This window comes from Typopeltis vanoorti, chromosome 10 (genome assembly GCF_054136105.1).
Source record: "Typopeltis vanoorti isolate ZY-2024b chromosome 10, IOZ_Tvanoo_1.0, whole genome shotgun sequence".
NCBI classification, from domain to species: domain Eukaryota; kingdom Metazoa; phylum Arthropoda; class Arachnida; order Uropygi; family Thelyphonidae; genus Typopeltis; species Typopeltis vanoorti.
This window is the reverse complement of record NC_143558.1, coordinates 82,389,126-82,409,781: the sequence shown is the minus strand read 5'-3', so window position 1 is coordinate 82,409,781 and position 20,656 is coordinate 82,389,126. Positions and strand designations below refer to the sequence as shown.

The window sequence follows — 20,656 nt, the reverse complement described above, 5'->3', positions numbered from 1 at the left end:
TTTTAAAATAATTTGATACTATAATTATATACAGGTTAACTTTTAAAAATTAGAAAATTATATTGCTGTTTGTCTTTGTTTTGATGTAATAGCCATATATATTTATGTGTGTGTATTACACATTTACACACAAATATCTTATAAAACATTGAAAATGTGTAATTGTACTGTAGGTATTCCTGGTGAGCAAAATCTATGTTTGATGTTGTATAAAATAGAGAATAAAAAGGAAAAAAAGAGCTGTCTTTATTCTGTACCACTGAGCCCTAAGTCTAGTCTTTCTTGGCTAGGGTAAGTTTATTTAGGACTCATAATTGTTCTAGAATTTTCATAAGTAGTTACCTTTTTGAAAACAAACAAACAAAAAAATCATTTAAAAAGTTTGATCAATTTTTCAAACCTAAAAATGAAGATAAAAGTCAGACTGTTTTTTAACAAATGTGCTTTAAAAAAAAATAAATAAAAAAATAAATAAAAAAAAAATTCTTATTATTATTTGCCAGCCTGATTGGCTGAGTGGTTAGTGTATCCGTTCTCCAGCCAAGAGGCTACAGGTTCGAATCCCACCATGGGCATGGATGTTTGTGATTGTCTCTGAAAATTCCAGTGGTGGTGGGCGGTGTAGATGGTGTTGGTGTAAATGATGATGATAGTTGTGGTTCATTGTAATTGATGGATTGAGTGGTGGAGACAGAGAGTTGTAGAGTAGGTGCCCTCCCTCGATGAGTCCCTTGGTCTCTCTGGAGGTGTCACATTCTTCTTCTCTTCCGTCTAAGACGGCTTGAGTCTTCTCTCGAGCAGGATCTTCCAGTCTTCTCTATTCCTTGCTGTTCGAAAAAGTTCCTTATATGTTCTGCATCTGGAGATGTTCTTTATTAATTTCAGCCAGGTAATTCTTGGTGTTCCAGGTCTTCTTTTTTCATATGGAAAAGTATTGATTAGGACGTTAGGAAGTCTGTCTGCATCCATGCGTACAGTGTGTCCAAACCATCTCAGTTGTTGTTTTCTAATTTTTTCTATTATTATCTTTTTATACAATAGTTCTTGTCTGACTGTTCGTTTTCTTTTCTGTCCAACTTGTTCTATTTATTTTTCTTAAGCATTTCATTTCAATTGCCAGTAGTTTTTTCTCCTCTCTTTTTTTAACTGTCCACACTTCTGCTCCATAGATGACTGTTGGTATAATTATTGCTTCATATAATTTGATTTGGCTTGTTTAGATATCTTGTTTGTTTTCCAGATTTTCTGTAATTTTCCGATGGTGGTCCATCCTATCGCTATTCTGTGTTTGATTGTTTTGAGTTCATCTATTGTTTCTGTTAATTTTGATCCAAGGTATATGAAGTTGTCTACTTGTTCTATTTGTTCTTCGTTTAGGGTGGCTGAGATGGTAGTTCTGTTCCTCCCTATTTTCATCACTTTTGTCTTTTGTATATTTATTGTCATGTCATATGTTTTACAGGTTTCGTTTAGCTTGTTGATCAACTTTTGTAGTTCATTTGGGGTTCTTGCAAGAAGGACGAAATCATCTGCATATTTGATATTATTTATGTTTAAACCGTTGACATTGATTCCAGGCTCATTGTCTACTGCTTTCTTTACAACTTCTTCTAGATATATGTTGAATAGGCATGGGGATAATGGGCATCCTTGCATTACTCCTTTTTGGATCTCTGTGGGTTCTGTTGTGAGTGTGTCCTTTTTAATTATTGCATTTGTCTTAGAGTAATATTTTATCAGAAACTGTATTATATATTTGTCTATTGCTTTTTCTAGTAGAATTTTAAGGAGGATTTCTCTGTTGATGTTATTGAAAGCTTGTTTAAAGTCCACAAAACAACAATATAGTTCTTTATGGTCTTCCCAGCTGAGCTCTGTTAGTTGGTGCAATGTGAAAATTTGGTCTATTGTTGAATAGTTTCCTCGGAAACCAGCTTGTTCTATGCCTATCATTTCTTCGTAGGTGTTTTTTTAATCTATTTTGTATAATTCTTATGAATATTTTATAGGTGTGAGGGAGTAAATTGATTGGTCTGTAATTTCTGCAGTCTCTTTTGTCTCCTTTCTTATATATTGGGATGATCTTTCCAGTTCTTCAATCATCTGGGATCTCTCCTATTTGTAGTATTTTATTGAATAGGGTTGTTAAATATTCTATTGATATGCTGCCTCCATATGACCACAGTTCAGTAGGGATAGTATCAATGCCTGGTGCTTTATTGTTTTTCATCTGTTTTATTGCGTATCTAACTTCTTCTTGTAAAATTTTTGGGTGATCATTATTTTCTTCTATTGTTGACATTGTAGTTTTGTTTCCTTGGTGGAAGATAGTCTTAAATGGTTTGACCAGATTTTTCTTATATATTCAATATTCCCAGTTTCAGTCATCTTGTTGTTTATCATTGTTACTGCTTTTGCTGAGAATTCCTTTGTAATTTCTCTTACAGTATCATGGAAGACTTTTAGGTTGTTTTGTTGGTATGCTTCTTGGCATTTCTTAGCTTTTTCTTCTAACCATTTTTCTTTGGCTTTTTTGCATAGGTTATCAACTTTATTTTTTAGTGCTCTATATTTTTCTCTATTCTCTTCATTGTTTTGTTGGTTTACAAGTATCTTGGCCTCTCTTTTCTCTTCTATGGTAGCTATGATTTCTTGGGTTATCCACTGTTTGTTTATTTTGGGTTTGGAACCTAGAATGTCTTTTGCAATTGATAACACTGTTTCTTTTCCTTCTTCCCAGTATTTTCTGCTGTTCTGGAAGATGGAGGATTTTAATTTCAAGCACATCCGTTCTAAAAATCGATTTCTGCTTGAGCTATCTTTTAGTTTTGATAGGTTGATGTTTTCTTCTTTTCTGATATTATTTTTCCTGTTGAATTTTATCTTCACTTTGGCAGTTAATATTTCGTGGTCAGTGTCAAAATCAAAACTTCTTAATGTTCTTACATTATTTACTGATCTTTTCCATTGTTTGTTTATGATGATATAGTCTATGCAGTTCTTTATATTATCATCTGGGGATGTCCATGTATATTTATTATTAGGGCATTGATAGAACAATGTGTTTGTAATCATTAGATCGTTTGCTTTACAGAAGTGGAGTAATTGTTCTCCTCTGTCGTTAAGCTCTCCGTATCCAAATTTCCCCATCACATCTTTTTTGTCTGCTGTGAACTGTCCTGTTGGTGTCACATAATGATGATAAAAATAATAATTATTTTTTAGTAGAGGGATCAGAATTATTGGAGCCCTCAGAAAGTAGCCTAAAAACATGATGTATTTCAGTTATACATTGACACAGAGCTTTCATATTCATCATACTGCATTTGTAATGGCTTTTATCATCATTACAGTCAACTTTCATGATAGGAAAGTTGTAGGGACCACAGGAATAGCTTATTATAGTGCATGGTTTGTTTTAGTGAATTTCCTGCTCCATGTTTTTGGGAGTTTAGTAATTATAATGAGCTGTATTGTAATCCACTCTCACTGTAGTAACTTGCAAGTACTGACAGGATAGTTTGTCATAACAGAGGTTAACCATATCACGTTAATAGTATATAACATGGATGCTATGTAGCTTTGTCATGTACTTTTGAGGTTTGTTGTAGTGAATGAAATCATTATAATATCTGTTGTGGTGAGATTTGATTATATGTTGATTTAATGGACCTGTCAACATTATTATTATGTAACACCTCCAGGGAGTCCAAAGACTCAACAAGGGAGGGTACCTATTCTACAACTCTCTGACTCCGCTGCTCAATCCACCAACTACAACGAACTTCAACTACACCAATGCCACCTATTGCCCACTACTAATATTTTCACAGACAATCACAAACATCCATGCACTCAGCGGGATTTGAACCCGCATCCTTTTGGCTGAGAGCAAATACATTAACCACTTGGCCAACCATGCTGGGCATCATGATGCATGATAAGCAAATCCTTCCTGTCTGCCTGCCTGCCTGGTTGGTTCGTCAACCAGATAGCATATCCACTCTTCAACCAACAGGCTGCAGATTCAAATTCCACTATTGCCCTAGGCAAAGATGCTTGTGATTGCCATTAGAGAGATAAATTTCATTGCCTAGTGTACGACCACCAGCCTGTTTGTTGGAGGCCTGAAGTGGCCTGCAAAAGTTCCATGTTTGATCTCTAGAAAATAAATAAAAATGCAAAAAATATATATGTGTATCACAGGCTCATCCATGAAATATCAGTTTCACCGATATTATATTTTTGCATTTATTCCTGTTAAAGACTTCCCAAATTGTTTGCAAACTTCATGCTATTCCTAAAATTGAACACAATACAGGGTGTCCCTAAATTCATGGCCCAAACGTGAGGGGATGGTAGTACACACCGAAACCACCAATATTCGTCATAGAATATGCAGCTGGAAACGCAGCCCGGTAGGTGTGTGTGTGGGGGGGGGGTGCAGACGAGGCAGCATGGCTTAAAAGTGCCGAATCGGCTAAACCCCAGCATTCTCAGCGTTGACTGGACACGAAATGGAGCAGTTTATGAATGCAGAGAAAACTGATATGCACCTGATGTACGGCATAGCTGAGGGCAATGGTAGAGAGATGCAAAGACTGTACCATGAGTGATATCCTATGCGCCATGTGCTCGATCATAAAATGATTGCGCGACTGCACCGTTAGCTGTGTGAGGCAGGCACCTTCCACATCAGTCAACATGATGCCGAACGAGCACGGATCGTAAGAATGCCAGGTATGAGCATGGACATCTTGTGTATGGTGATAGATAACCCAGGTACAAGCATGCGATCTGCCGCCCGGAGCCTAGGTGTGCATTGGAACAGTGTCTGGCAAGTACTGCATGAAGAAGTGCTACACCCCTATCACTTGCAGTGAGTGCAGGCATTGACAGCTGTTGATTATCCCCTGCACGTGGATTTCGCCCAGTGGTTCTTGCAGCAATATGTCGTGCTGCCCGATGTCCCCGCTCAAGTGCTCTTTACGGATGAATTAACTTTTCACGTGAAGGCATAGTTAATGTCCATAATACGCATTTGTGGGCGGCCCAGAACCCCCATGGTACACATCTGCAGTCGAACCAGCAACAGTTCGCTGTCAATGTCTGGGCAGGGATCGTGCATGACTACTTAATTGGACCCTGCGGACTGCCTCAATGGGCGAACATACCATATTTTTCTGCAACAGGTTTCGTTGGAATTGCTTCAGGATGTTCAAGTCTCCATCTGCTCCTGTATATGGTTCCAGCACGATGGGGCAACCACCAATTTCAACATGGACGTGCGTCAGCATCTTAATGCCACATTTGGGAACCGATGGATTGGGTGTGGTGGAACCATATACAGGAGCAGATGGAGACTTGAACACCAACTTCATTCAATAAAGTTATTCTTCCACATTTATTCTTTCATTTGTTTGCGGCATAACGATAAAATTCTTTTGGATTGCCTTTAGATTGCATGGCCAATTTCTTTTCATAATCCGATTTAGCTTTCCTTACAATACTTGTTACTTTTCTGGCCTGAGCTTTATATATTTCATAACTCACTCTTATTTTTACAAAATTCTTTCCACATAATCTTCTTCTTGTGGATCTCTTGCTTAATGAGGTTACACATCCATTTTGCTCCCAACCTATTTATTCTTTGAACACTATTGATACATTCAGATACCACCTCATTTAAGTACTTTTTCAAAGATTCCTATGCATTGCTGACATTTTTCCCATTCAGTAACTGATACCATGGGACCAAAGATAATATTCTCCTAAGTTGATCATAATTTCCAGCTTTGTAGTTCAGCTTGTAACCTGTTTTAATCGGAGCATCAATACAATTAGATACTTCCCAAGAAAGTGCAGCATGATCACTGTCACCAATTGATGGGAAAATAAAGACCCCCTTCTGATGTTGTGAGCAAATCCAACATTCTTTCACCTCGAGTTCCTTCTTTCACATGCTATTTGAGAATGTTGTGTCGCAACAATTCAATAAATTCCTCTTCTTTCTTATCATGAGATTTCTCTTCTACCCAATCAATGTTTGTTAAATTAAAGTCATCCATAATGATCATTCGTTTGGTACTCATAAGGCTAAATTGGTGATGCAGTTCTTCATCCCCTTCAACTGAGTCACCAGGTAGTTCTAAAAGAATTGAAAGTTACTGTAACTAAAAAAGAATCTGACGATCTCCAGAATGTCATTTCTCAGCGTATTCTGAAAAATGAATTCATTAATAAGTTCAACAATAAATGTTAGTCAATAACAGCTATTCATACAAATGTGCTTAACATAATAGCTGAGTGAAAAGGATCCATAGCCAGCAGCTTAACAAAGGTTACAAAAAAGGCTAAGGATTTTGAAAGATACATAAATCTGCTTGAAATGAAATTCATTGTTAAAGGTAATTCTTGTAGATAGGCTTATATGTTGGTACCACACATGACTATTAAATTATTTAAGGAATTTACAATGTTTACTGGAATATTAATTAAAAGAAACTTTAATAAATACATCCTATATTTCGGCAACGTCACATTGTCATCTTAATGGAACATACAACTATGACACGTGCACGCAGGCACTACAAAAAAGCAAATGAAGCAGAAGAGAGACCTATTGTTGTTCCTAGAGTCCTAAAGGTGCCTCCTAGTGGGCTATATTGGGTTGTCTTGGCTGTTTGACTGAAGTTCTCAAGATGCAAGCTTCCCAAATTCAGGGCAGTCTCATGCACCCAAATTTGTTGAGGTTTGGAAAGTTTTTTTTAGAGCTGAGGCTGATTTCATGAATAATCTTTCATATTTAAATTTGCTGCAGGTATTAACGTGGCTTTCTTCCAATGTATTTAAGATTTTGGTTAACTTTTCAGAGGTGCCCCGGGTATATAGGGAATGGTGATGGATTTAGTGTAATCTTTGTTATGGGGGGGGGTTGTGGTCAACTGGTTTTAATATTTTTTGGAGGTTGTAACCAATGGCTAAGAGAGTGTTAAGGATGTGGTTTAGTTCAGTGGTTAGGACATTGTCATCTGAACAGATTAATTTTGCCCTGTTATATAATGTTTTTATAACCCCATATTGTTGTGGGGGGTGGAATTGCTGGTGAATGTATCTGCCTGTATGGGTGGGTTTTTTCTGATTCCCCCACATACAAATTAGCTAAACATTTAGCCAAAGCGCTTACACACTATACTAGCAATATACCATCACACATAAAAAACTCAGTCCACTTCAAAGCCAGTATAGAAAAGCTCTCACTCCAACATACTGACATAATGGTCAGTTTTGACGTCTCCTCCCTATTCACCTATGTCCCACATCCTCAAGGAAACCTTAGAGCTCATCCAAACCAAATTTCTTTCTGATATCTCAGCCCTATTTCAGTTCACAATGAACTCAGGCTATTTCGTTTGCCAAGGAAAATTCTACAAACAGATAGAGGGGACAGCCGTGGGTTCACCACTCTCCGCACCCCTGGCCAACTTCTTTATGGAGACTTTTGAAGAGAAAGCTTTAAACTCTGCCCCACAAAAACCAACCATATGGCTTCGCTACATTGATGATGTGTTCACAATTTGGCCACATGGCTCTGATACACTCCTCTCTTTCTTAACAAACAACCAACACCCCAGAATCAAGTTCACCCTGGAAAAAGAGAGAAACAACAGCCTCCCTTTCCTAGACACACTAGTCACCTGCCAGCCTGGTGGATCCTTGGTTTTCTCTATTTATAGAAAACTCACCCGTACAGGCAGATACATTCACCAACAATCCCCCCCCCCCACAACAATATGGGGTTATAAAAACACTATATAACAGGGCAAAATTAATCTGTCTGTTCAGATGACAATGCCCTAGCTGCTGAACTAAACCACATCCTTAACACTTTCTTAGCCATTGGCTATAACCCCCAAAAAATATCAAAGCCAGTAACCCCCCCCCCCTCTCATAACAAAGATTACACTAAATCCATCACCATTCCTTTTATTCGGGGCACCTCTGAAAATTTAAATGCAGTAAGGTTAATATGAAATAAGTAGATACTTAGGTTTTTCATCCCACAAAACAGATAATTCAGCCAGAATTAACACACACACACACACACACACACACACACACACACACACACACATATATATATATTTAAAAGACAAAGTACGTCTCATGGTTAAGGCTTAAAAAATGTACTCATTCTTGACGAGCAAAAATTTTTAGTTGGTGAGTAAAAAAAAAATTAAGGGAGTTTTTATTTATTCATCAGTTTTATTTATGTAACACCAATTCTGATTCATGCTGTAAATAGTTTTTTGTATGTTTTCGTAACTTATCAAATCTGTTGAGGAATATTAGTCATTACAAACCATTTTGTCATAATGAAATACAACCAGTAAGAAGATAGGGTTTTTTTTTAATGTTGAGCCCATACATGAGAGATTGGTAGATCAACCTATAGTACATTAGTACCGTGTATGGGTTGGGAAAGAAGAAACTTGTTCTGTGGGTTTCAAGGTGCACTGTGTAGGGATGTTCAGCAGTAGCTGCACGTGTTCCAATGAGCTTGGTACTAAGTGGGGGGATTATTGATGCTATTTCGGATGAATATTTTCTATGGAAATATTTGTAGAAGACACATAATGCAGAGACAATCGTCTGTGTGAAAGTGGTGGGAGTGAGTTGGTAAGAGATGGGTCATTAATAACCCTGAGATTGCTCTCCTCTGTACGGAGCTGAGCAATTTGAGAGAGCTTTTGCCCCCCCCATATGTGGGACCAGTATTTGATGGTTGGGCAGATTTGTGATTTGTATAAGGTTAATAGCTGTTCAGGGGTGAAGTAATGTCTTGAGCAAAAGAGAAATCCTAGTTTTTTTTAGAAGCCAAGGATGCAATGGTTGTTATGTGTTTATGCCAGGAGAGGCTTGATGTCAGGGTAATTCCAAGAAGAGAAATCTCAGATTGTCTTGAAATTTGAGTATTGTCAAAAATAATACTGAGAGATGCTGGTTCTTTTTTTATGAGAAATGAGACAGTACTTTGTTTTATTTGCATTGAAATTGACTAGGTTATTTGAACCCAATTGGAGGATGGCTTGGAGGTCTGAATTAAGGGCAGTGATGGTTGCTGATCTGTAGGTTGAGGTGAGAGTGAGGTTTATCAAAAGGATATGCACCCACCATTTTATGTTTAGAAAGAGCTCAGTCATACTGTAAGGTAACCACTTAATCACATAACAGTAACTAAAATAGATATGTAGTGGCAGCAGTAATTGGCTTATTTCTTACCCACTAATGGAATATGCAGAATATGAGCCAGTAATAGTGAATATTAAAACATTGGAAAGTTAAGAAGAAAAGTATTATAGATCCCCTTCCCCCATAAAAATTTATGTTGATTCTAACCTAAATGTTTTTTTATTATTTTCTGAGTTGCCATTGTGTTATATAGCATCACTGGCAGTCCATTATACTATGTTTTGGAACCAATCAAAATTCAAAAACTTACTAATGTAGTACTTGTATAGACCTAAGAGGTTTGTTTTATTAAGAGTTATTATTATTATTATTATTATTATTCAGACCTTCATGTAGTCAAGAGACTCATCTCGGGAGATCCTTCTTAGAAAACTCAAAAGTCTATCATACCACTCATTGATTCTCCTCCTCCCCCCCCCCCCATAGAATTGATTCAAGACATATTAAAAGTGTTGGAAAGGAAAAGAAAATGATATGAAAATGAACATATATCATTAATAAAAGAAAATAAGAAGAAGTCTTGTATCACTTATAAAATGTGTGATTTTTATTTCTTTGCAGATGCTGATGTATATTAGCCATAGTGTTAACAAAAGCTTATAAATTGACCAGTTATGGAATTAAACATGCAACTGTGATATCTTAGGTGACTGTGGGAGAGCATACCCAGGCTGACATGTGACTAGTGAGAGATATTTGCCTAAGTGGTGAGCCAGCACAAAATTTTTCTGGCCCTGATCATAGCCTTAGTTGCCCCAGCCAAAATTCAAAGCAACACAACTAGACACAATTGATCTTCATAAAACAGTTAAAATAACTGCACTCAATAATTTCATTCCTAGCATTGAGGTTGATGTGAAAATGTGTTGTCGTTTTCGTATTTATTTGTTGCATATGAGGTTGATGTTTCATATGCTAGTTATATGTAATTCCATAGTAATTTTTAGTTTTCCATTGTCTTTTCTGCTCTGGTAACTTTTCTATCAATTTTTAGAATACTCTTCTCACATTTAAAGTATGCCACTAAAAACTTTCCTCAAAAAAAAATTCTTGATGCTGTCCAAAAGACAGCAAGTTGGGTAAGTAATAACTCTCTCTCTCTCTCCCTCCCTCTGTATGTGTGTGTGTCACATACACAAATGCTCACTCCAACAACAGCTATCTCCCAGATGTCAAGTTCTTGCTTAAACATTTTCTTTTTTTCCTGAAACCCTATAAAAATGGACTTTGACTGTCAGCCACTCGTCAGTGTCCATAACCAGTCAAAGTAAAATTGCACCAGATCTCAGTTCTTTAGCCAGTTGTTTGCATTAGACATACAAAAAATTAGTAATTAAGATTGATTTACATAATTAAGAAGTAATTAAGCTCATGTTGTTACATGAATATTAAATTATTACCTCGTTATGTTTTCAGTAACATTTTTTTGTTACTGGTTTTTCAGAATTTGTCACAGTCTAAGTAAGGAAAGATTGTCATCTGCTTTAGGCATGTTATTGGAAACTTTTCCTTTTAACTATACAAGATGTTATTTTTATTTTTTGTAGAGATGGCAAATTATTTAAAGCCAGGAGTGACTGAAAAAAGTCGTGACAAATGTGACTTTTTCATATATTGTATGCATATATTACAATAGGTCATGATGTAATAACTGCTACCAAACAATAAAAATATTTCTTATTTTAAATTTTGAAAATAATTTTATTGCCTTTTATAGGTTCACAGATGAGGGAACACCATGCACAGTTGATTCATCTGGTATTGTGAGGATTTTAAACCATGCACTTGGAAATAACTGGATACAAGTTGCTAACACAAAATGTCATGTAGGTATCTGGATTATAAATGGTTTTTGTAATTTTCTTTCAGAATCAGTTTGATATTTGTGAGGTCTTCATTATTGTTAGATCCTCTGTATCTATAGACCCTGTATCTATTCTCTATTGGACTTCCTGCATCAGTCTACTTAAATCTTAACTTTCCTGTGAATTCTTTTTCATCCATTCTGTTTAACTGGCCATATTAATTAACTTACATTGGTTCTCCTCACACCTTCTTGAATGCTATTAATGCCTAGTTCATTTCTGATATCTTCATTTTTAATATGATTCTGTCATTAATGCCATCCATTCACTCTGCAGATTTTTCTCAGAAGAAGCCCTGAAAAATTGTAGTGGATTTATTTTGGAGTGTTATGTCATCTGCATAACATAAAGCACTGAGTTTAATATCTGATTTTACTATTAAGTTTGTTGCCACTTTCCTTTATGATATGGTCTATTTAGCTGATGGAAAATGCTGAAGATAATGTGCCATTTGATGTTTATCTGTCTTTTACATGTAAAAGACAGATCTTCACCCAGAAGATTCTTTGGTGTGTGTGTGTGTATGTCAATTCTGTTCTGAGTTAGATTATGCTTTTGGAGTTTTTAATGGAAGATATAAGATTGATGTTCTTTAAATCTCCTCTAGTGAAACATCATGTCTGTTCAAGGTAAAAGAAGACAATCACAATGAACCTGATAATTATTTGTAAGGAAAAGAGAAGAATCGATTCAAAATTAATAACGGAAAAAACTCGCGTACAAAGATTATTTAATAGTATAATTTTCGCCTGTGTGTCACAAGCATCTTCAGTACATTAAGCTCAAATTAAACAATAACTGACAATTCCAAAAAGCGCCACCTAAGTAGCTGTTGTAAGATAACTAAAAAGGTCAATAACTTTCCTAAAAAAAAAAAAAAAATCAATACAATAAAAAGTTAAGAAAGATTAGCTGATTTGTAAAGTACTATCTCCCATAAAGGGGATAACCGTAAGCCATCGGATCTGTTTAAGTTAGGAGAATGAAGTATAATTTCCCATGTTTCTTTATAAAGGCGTTCCATGAGAAACTGACTTTTGTGAAGAACTCTTGTCTTTCTCCAATGAACTCTGTATCTAGTGAAGATGGCATGTTCTGCAAGTCCAGACTTTTCAGGTTTAAAGTATTCAATATAAGATTGGTGTTCTTCTAGCCGAATGGAGGCAGATCTTCCCGTTTGTTTGAAATAAGATAATCCACAAGAGCACGGAATCTGGTAGACACCTGGATGATTAAGATGTGGAAGCTTGTCCTTAGGAGAAGTGAGAAAGGTGGAGATTTTTCTAAACGGTCGAAAGGCAACAAAAATATTCAGTGGTTTTAAAACTTTTGCTGTACGTTCACTGATGCCTTGTACATAAGGGATAGTAATGCCCGTTATTTCTTCTCTGTTTGAAGAGGAAGACATATCAAAAAAGGGAAACTACTCAAAGTTCTTTTAATGAAGCAATTCTTATAACCATTAGATAGAAAGGAAGAAGTTATATATTGTAGTTCTCTCTGTAAAAGATCATCTGAAGAACAAAAGGAGTGGGCCCGATGAACTAGTGTTTTAATAGTTCCTGCCTTTTGACTGGGATGGTGATGAGATTCCGCATGGATATAATGGCCTGTATGAGTCTTCTTTCTATAAACTGAGAAATGTAGGTTACCATCTGGTTGGTGAAGAATTAGAAGATCTATGCAGTTTGAACTATTGTGTGTTTTTGAAACCATTTGTGTCATATCTGTAGTTGCTATACAAAAAATAATAAATAAAGAAGCCTTTTTGTCTATTTGAAAATTTAATTTAAATGCAAAATACCATTTTATGAATAAATAACTTTATATATATATATATATATATATATATATATATTTTTTTTTTTTAAATAAAATTAACAGCCTATTTTTCTACCCACTGCAGGGTGAAGGCCTCTTCCATTGTTGCTGACACTCTACATTTGAGCCATGAAATTCAAATGAATATAATTGAAAAATAATATATATAACTACTGGGTGGTAGTGGGCAGTAGATGTTTCTGTGTGTTGATAGTAGTAGTAGTGTCCTGTAGTGGGGAGATTAAGTAAAGGAGATGGAGTGGTGTGCCCTCCCATGATGAGTTCTTGGACTCTGTGGAGGTGTCACATAATAATAATAATAGCAGTTTGTTTAACTACAGATGAAAAATGTAGTAGATTAGCATGTATAGTTATTTATATAGAAGAATTAGAGAATTAAGCTAGGTGATTGAATTTAACTAGTACTGCTTGTTTCCTTTTCCATCTGAATTTGCTTCCTCCTCTGATGCTCCATTTTTCTTTTCTCTTTGCTACAGCTTATGATGTGAGATGAGCTTTATTTTTTCTTTCTTGTTATATTAAGCTATATTTACAAATAAGCATGTTTTGCTATGATAATATTAATTTTTTTTTAACATAATTTTTATATGTAATTTCAGATGAAAGGCAAATCAGATCATTACTTTGTGGTTGGTATTAGTGAAATCCGACAGCAGATCAGGTTTGTTTTTCTGTCAAAATTATAAAAAAAAAAAAAAATTAACTAATGCCTTTTATTCCCTAATAGGGAGTAGGCGAGGCCTACTATAAAGCAAAAAAAAATTATAAAGCAAAATATAAATATTATAACTGCTTCTTTTTTTTTTTTTTTTTTTTTTTTTTTTAAGCAGTTCTAATATTTATAGTGTAAATAACTTCATAACATGATATATTTTATGCAGTATTCCTTTTTTTTAATACAAGAAATCATTTTATATTTTAATGGAATGATATCAGCACAGTGAAATACAGGTTTAGTAATTTCAGTATTTCGTCTGTCATAAAGTCATCATCACACAGAAAATAAGTAGAAGACATTAGACTAGAAACCTCCTAAGAACCACCCTCTATGGAAGTTAGTAGCTAGCTAGCCTTGACTATTGTGTATGAAGTTTCACACAACCATATTTATTTAGATTAGGTTGGTTTTGGAAATTGCTGGGGGGGGGAAAAAATCTTTCAAGTTTGTATTTGCTGTAGTGAAGCGTAGTAGTTTTTTTTTTTTTTTCCTGAATGTTTTCACTTTGAAAAGTTCTAGAAAATCTTGTAGTTGTCTGAAGCTTCTGTCTGCAGCGCAGAATATTTTTAATGCATTATACATTGTCGTTATCATCAGCCACTTGAATTCCTCAAGCCATTTTTTCGGAGAGCAAGCCTTTGTTTTTAGTAGATAACACAACATTTTGTTCCAGTGTTTTTAATACTTTCTAGTCTCTTGCTTTCACCTTCAGTTTTACACCATTTCACAAAACTAAAAAGTGCAGTTTGCATTTCATTTCATTTATTGCTACAATGAAGGGCGAATTTATGTAAGTTACTCATAAAAATAATTCAACAGGAAAGACATAATAAAATTTGCAAAAACAACAGGAAATGGTCAGCACTAGCAATGATGGAGCCAGACTAGCTTTTCATGATGTCATGCCAAGATGAATCAGAGACCGGATCAAGTCATGCCAACAACTTGATCTGGTCTCTGATTCATCTTTGCAAGATAATTGTGTTACTTAAATAACAATATTAAAAAGCCTTTTCATCATGTAAAATGTTCAAACATATAATTACACTAAACTGATTTATTTGGTGAAATAAACTTATGCCCACACTACATTACAACTGCGTGCCTGCTTAAGTGTTAAAGAGAGTTTGGAGAATACAAATATAAATTTGTCTTATTTTGTATTACAATTGACAGTGAAACAAATGAAAATTGCTCTTGCTAAATTAATTTTTTTAATGGTATTTCTGATTTTTGTAAGAATGATGATGACTTGCAAGTTATGTAAAATAAATTGTTGTTTAAGAATACTTAACTATTTATTTAAAAATTAATCTGTGGATGCAGAGTAGGCTTAAGTTTATAATAGAGGATAAGAGATAAATAGTACAATCTGTTGTCATACAGGGTGGCCATAAAATAACTTTCCCTCTTTGGAGGCATCTGTAGCTAAAACCAATAAACAGAATGAGACCAAATTTTATATTGAGACTTTTGAAGGCATGGGAGAGATGATTTCTGCAAAAAAAAAGATTCGGCTCCGCCAATGCGAAAAAAAATTTTGCCGTTGGCGGAGCCAAAAACAACAGGATAATTACATTAAAGGCAGATAAAATGGAATAATAACATTTAGACAGTGTAAGCGACAGCTGCGTCACTCATTCCAGCTGGATATGTGGCAGTTACAATGATAATAAGAATAATAATAATTAAACTAAAACAACAACTTGCGAGAGACACAGAAATTAATGTAGTGATTGAACTTACTTCCCGTGAGTTCAATCACTACATTAATTTCTGTGTCTCTTGCAAGTTGTTGTTATCAATTTATCAGAATGTTGTTATTAATTTATCAGAATCAGGATCCCCTGGACCCTGATTCTGATAAATTACATACACGATTTTCAATGTGTTGACCTTTCTTGTGTAACGTCTGTTACTGTCTCTTCTTGCACTGCTTTCCGTCCTCTGCCAGGTCTAACTCCTAGTGATCCAGTTTCTTCAAACTTCTTAATCATAGCTCTCAGTGCTACAGCTGACATAGGGCCTGCATGCATTGAAGCCTTCTAAATTCCCAAAGGGCCGCTATGGTATTGCACTGTTTAAGGTAAACCAACTTAACAAGTAAAGCATGCTGAGGCAAGGTAGGACGCATATTGAGCACGATTCGTCACTCATTCGAGTAACTGCTTGCACGGTCCCAATCCCTTTTTAAGTGGAATTGGTGGCGCTTTTTTTAAAAAAGGATTATGAAAAAAGATTTGCATAATCCTTTTTACCTGCGTTTACTGCAAATATTTGACTGCTTTCAGCTCCGCCAGTGCCAAAATCTCCCCTATCGGCGAATTTTGGTACTAAATCTTTTTTTGCAGAATTCATCTCCCCATGCCTTCAAAAGGCTCAATATAAAATTTGTTCTCATTCCGTTTATTAGTTGTAGCTACAGATACCTCCAAAGAGGGAAAGTTATTTTATGGCCACCCTGTAGATTGGATTTCAAATTGCGTAAAAAGCAATGAGGCATATCTTTGAGAATATTTTCCTGCAAACTAACTTTTGGCAGGGACAAACACTCTAGTAATTTAACTTATTAAATTAATTACATAAAATATTATCTCCTCGTGAAAATAAAACTTCTTTATTATATTCATTGAAGGCCACTCCCTGATCAAATAACTTGATAGTAAATGAGATCTTTTAAAATGAAAGCGAAGAAAACACGCAAATTATGCTAAGAAAATAGAATGAGGCTGAAAATTCACTCGCCACTTATCTCGGACAACTTGACTGTTGTGAGTGGATTTCTGAAGTCCTGCGTACATATATAGTAGACACTGCTTATTGTGATCACTTTCGGATAGTTGCTTTTTGATAACATTAAGCAAAGGATATAAGAAATTGCATCATTTATTTCAATTTATTGTTATGAATGTTATTTAATTTATTGTTATAAACTACTTTTTAATAAGCAACAAGATAAAATTTATTTTAAAAACTTATCTAGCGTTGTCTGTCCTGTCTTTGAATATAGTAGTTCATGAAGAAATTGATCATACTCATAATGCATTTCTAAGTTTGTCGCTCTATGTTGAACACTGCGATGAAATATTCGTAGAGCTTCTTGCATCTGGGCATTGGTTGGAGGAGCTTCTAAAAGTTGTTCTTCTATACTTGTATTAGGTTCACTTTCTTCTATTAGTTTAATATTCTCATCGGAAGCAACTTGACATATTTCCGACACTCTCATTGTAGCCACCACTTCAACATTGTTATCAATATCCAACCGATTTTCAAATTCTTCTTTTGATATACCATCTGGGGTTTTATCAAAAATTTCATTTGTAAGGTATTCAAATTCTTTGGAAGAAGGAGTTTCAGAGTTTGTCTTAAAAAATCCACTTTTTTGGAAACAGTTTTCAATAGTCTTCTCTGAGACTTGCTTCCATGACATTGCTAACAAATGCAATGCATCGAGAATAGAAATCTTTTTTTGCAGTTGCACTTGCATCAGATTGGTCTTTTATATAATCAAGTTCAGCTACAATTCTTACATGAACATCCCTGCAACAATAAACTTTAAAAGCTTGTATGATGCCTTGGTCACACAGCTGAATTAACGATGTAGTGTTCAAAGGTAAGAAAATTACTTTGTTGTTCTTTAACAATAAATTCTGTGTGCGTACAATGCAGTTGTCTACTAACAAGGCAATTTTTTGCTTTAATTTAATTTAAGATCCCACTTAACTAATCAATTGTTTAAAATGTCATTAGTTATCCAAGCATTTGCACTAGAACTAGTCAACAGGCAAAATTTTGACACCTTTGAAACACCAAGGATTATTACTTTTTCCAGTCACTAGGAGCTTTCATTTTTCACCATTGATATTAGCACAACAGTGAACTGTCACTCACTCTTTTGAAGAATTAAATCCTTTGGTACTTTCATTTTTAAACAAATAAGTATGCTCAGGCATTACATGAAAATAGAGTCCTGTTTCGTCTGCATTGTAAACTTGGGGGAATATTCAGCAGTAATTTTTGGCCACTCAGTCTTAATCTACTCATCAACTGATAAAAAATCAGCACTTTTTTCTTCACCATGAATATGCTTTTACACAATATTCTCTTTCTTTTTCCACCTGTTAAACCATCCATCAGTTGCAGTGAAATTTTCTTTGCCCATTGTTTTTGCAAGTTCTACTTTTTGATGCATCAAAGGTCCATTAATCAAAGCATGCTTTTCACTAATATTACTAAACCAAATTTTTAATGTTGATTCAACTTGAGTATCCTTACCAAATCAGTCTCTCTTCTGATCCATGTTTTCATTAATAAGAGCTGAAGTTTCATCTGTTTTGTTTGATATCTTACACAAGAGTGGTTGTGAAATATTTAAATGTACAGCTGCACTATGCTGACTCATTTTGGGCAACTTATCATAGCACTCCAAAATTCTTTGCTTTTCTTGAAAAGATAAATGTTTTTACTTGCTTCTGCCATAATGCTAAGGACTGTTTTAATGAGCACTTAAAGTCAAATTCACTTACTGAAAGAGAGCACGAAAATAAACTCAAAAAATCACAATTAGACTATATTTATACCCCCCCACCTTGCATTTGCCTGGAAGATATAAGATTTACAGAAGAATAAGATTAAAGGAAGATTAACAAAAAAAAGTCAGATTTCGACAAATTTTCTTTGTCAAATTTTCTCCTGATTAATCCTTATTTTTTAGATTCTGAGATGCAAAAGGCTAAACAGTCAAGGATTTTGATAACAATAACCGGAACTTTGATTATAATAGATGGATTATTTTTAATTAATTTTAAATTGTGTGTTTTGGGACCAACTGATTTTGCTAACAATAGCCAATTGATAATATCCGTGATTACAATAAGCGGATTCTACTGTATATATGCATATCTGACATGCTAACTGACTTGTTTGATTCTCAACTTAACAATCTTGGCAGAAAAGATGTGTTACTTCATTAAGTGAAGGGGGGGGGTACTACAACACTTTATGCCATATCACATAAGCATGCTTGCATAATGCATTAAGTGTTGGATTAACCAAGAATCTGTAGCAGCTTTATAACAATCTGTGAGCCAATGAGAAGTTCACATTTAGGCATCCAGTGATATTTCCTTAAGAGGCTGCATCGAGAAGCATATATCTCAACAGCACTTCGATACCAAAGTGCTGAAGAATGCTGTCTACACTTGCATCAGTCACACCTGCCATGCTGAAAGAGATGTCACTGGATTTGCTACATCTGTATGCTCTCCATCATTATGGGCAGCATACATGTTTTGAATAAGCTCTAATACCCTGCTTATATATGTTTAATAAAAAAAAATGCTATGTGATGTATGTGCATAAGAATAATAAAAAAAAGAATAAAACAAACACTTTTCTATTTACAGTAATCTACCATTTATCTAACCTTCAAAACAACAACCCTTCAATTAACTGATCTTGCATGTTATTTGACTTCTGGTACACCCCATGCAATTGTGCTTCGATTGTAACTTGACATATAGGAACGTAAGACATGATAATTAATAAACGTATGATGGATTTTTTTATATTTTACATATATTTTTTTTTTTATAAATTTGTATAAAATTTTTATACAAATTTATAAAAATTTGTATAAAATTTTTGTCCTAATATCAAGGGCATCTTCAGTATGACTTTCAAATTAGACAAAACAGAAACTGGTATATCAAACAATGAAATGCACAAACTGCACATAGATTGTGTAGAACATATAACTGGACCATGTAGAACATGGTCCAGTTATATTAAGATTCTAGCAAAAATAACTTTAACAAGATTTTTTAACAAGAGATTTTAAAAATCTCTTGTTAAAAAACTCTTGACGAACTCCTATAATTTTGTATGGGACCCATGCCAAACTGCAAAAACATCATATCTATACCATAAGGACAGTTTTGGAAGGACATGGTTCAGTATCCATTGTTCAAATCATTCCATGAAGTAATTAAATTAGCTAGTGTGAGAAAAATAGGACTACCCATTGATGTACTCTGATTTTGTTGGTAAAGTTTGAATCTGGTTTTTGTGTCGGGTGATGGTAAGAGTTGGTGTATATATATTGGCCAGTATCTGTGGGCTTCTGGTAAATAGTGAAAGAAAGACTGCCAGAAGGAAGCTGTGTGACAAGTGTATCTAGAAAAGGAAGTGTGTTCTGACTCTCTCAGTTGTGAATTGTATGTGGCTGAGAAAAGTGTCTAATGTCTCTAGCAGCCATGAGACCAGATAGCAAAAACATCGTCAACGTATCTAAGTCAGACTTTGGGTTTTAAAGTAAAGGAATCTAGAGAGCACGTTGCTCAAAAGCTTCCATATAAAAGTTAGAAGTTGGTGGGGGATAACTGATAAAATACAATTGGAAGCCTCTAACATTTTAAATAATAAACACATCTGAATGGGTAGCTGTGAAATCTTTAAAATCAAATCAGGACATTGTAATCACTAGAGCTGATAAAGGTAGTGACACTGTTATTTTAAACCGAACAACATACATGGAAAAAATGAATCAATTAGTCTCAATCAAAAGCACCTATCAACTTGGTAACTAGAACCCAACTAATCAGATAAAAAAGAAAACTGAAAAATTTCTTAAATCAGTCACTTCTTGGCCTGAGGATACAGTTAAAAAACTACTTCCAGCTACTCTCATTCCCTGAGAGTTTATGGTTTATCCAAGATTCACAAGCAGAACATACCACTCCAACCAATAGTTGAAGGTCTAGACACCCACAATTATCATCATTCAGGTAGGTTGGTAGGTCATTCCACCTCCTATATTAAAAACACAACACTTCATAAACAAGATTAAAGACATCACACTGGAAAAAAGTGATTTATTAGTCAGATTTGATGTCTCTGCACTTTTCACAAATGTCCCAATCAGTGACACAATTCTTCTTTTACAGGACAAATTTCCACCTGATATCACTGCACTCTTTGC

The 20,656-nt window shown here is 34.9% G+C and overlaps 1 protein-coding gene across 1 annotated transcript in view; it reads left to right on the top strand.

The window, feature by feature from the left end:
* Positions 1-20,656, top strand: part of Ctf4 (Chromosome transmission fidelity 4) — a 525,719-nt gene that overhangs the window by 355,569 nt on the left and 149,494 nt on the right. The window contains exons 18-20 of the mRNA XM_090398697.1: positions 174-291; positions 10,970-11,078; positions 13,559-13,620. Coding sequence (XP_090254823.1) covers positions 174-291; positions 10,970-11,078; positions 13,559-13,620 — 289 coding nt within the window. The remainder of the gene's footprint in view (positions 1-173; positions 292-10,969; positions 11,079-13,558; positions 13,621-20,656) is intronic.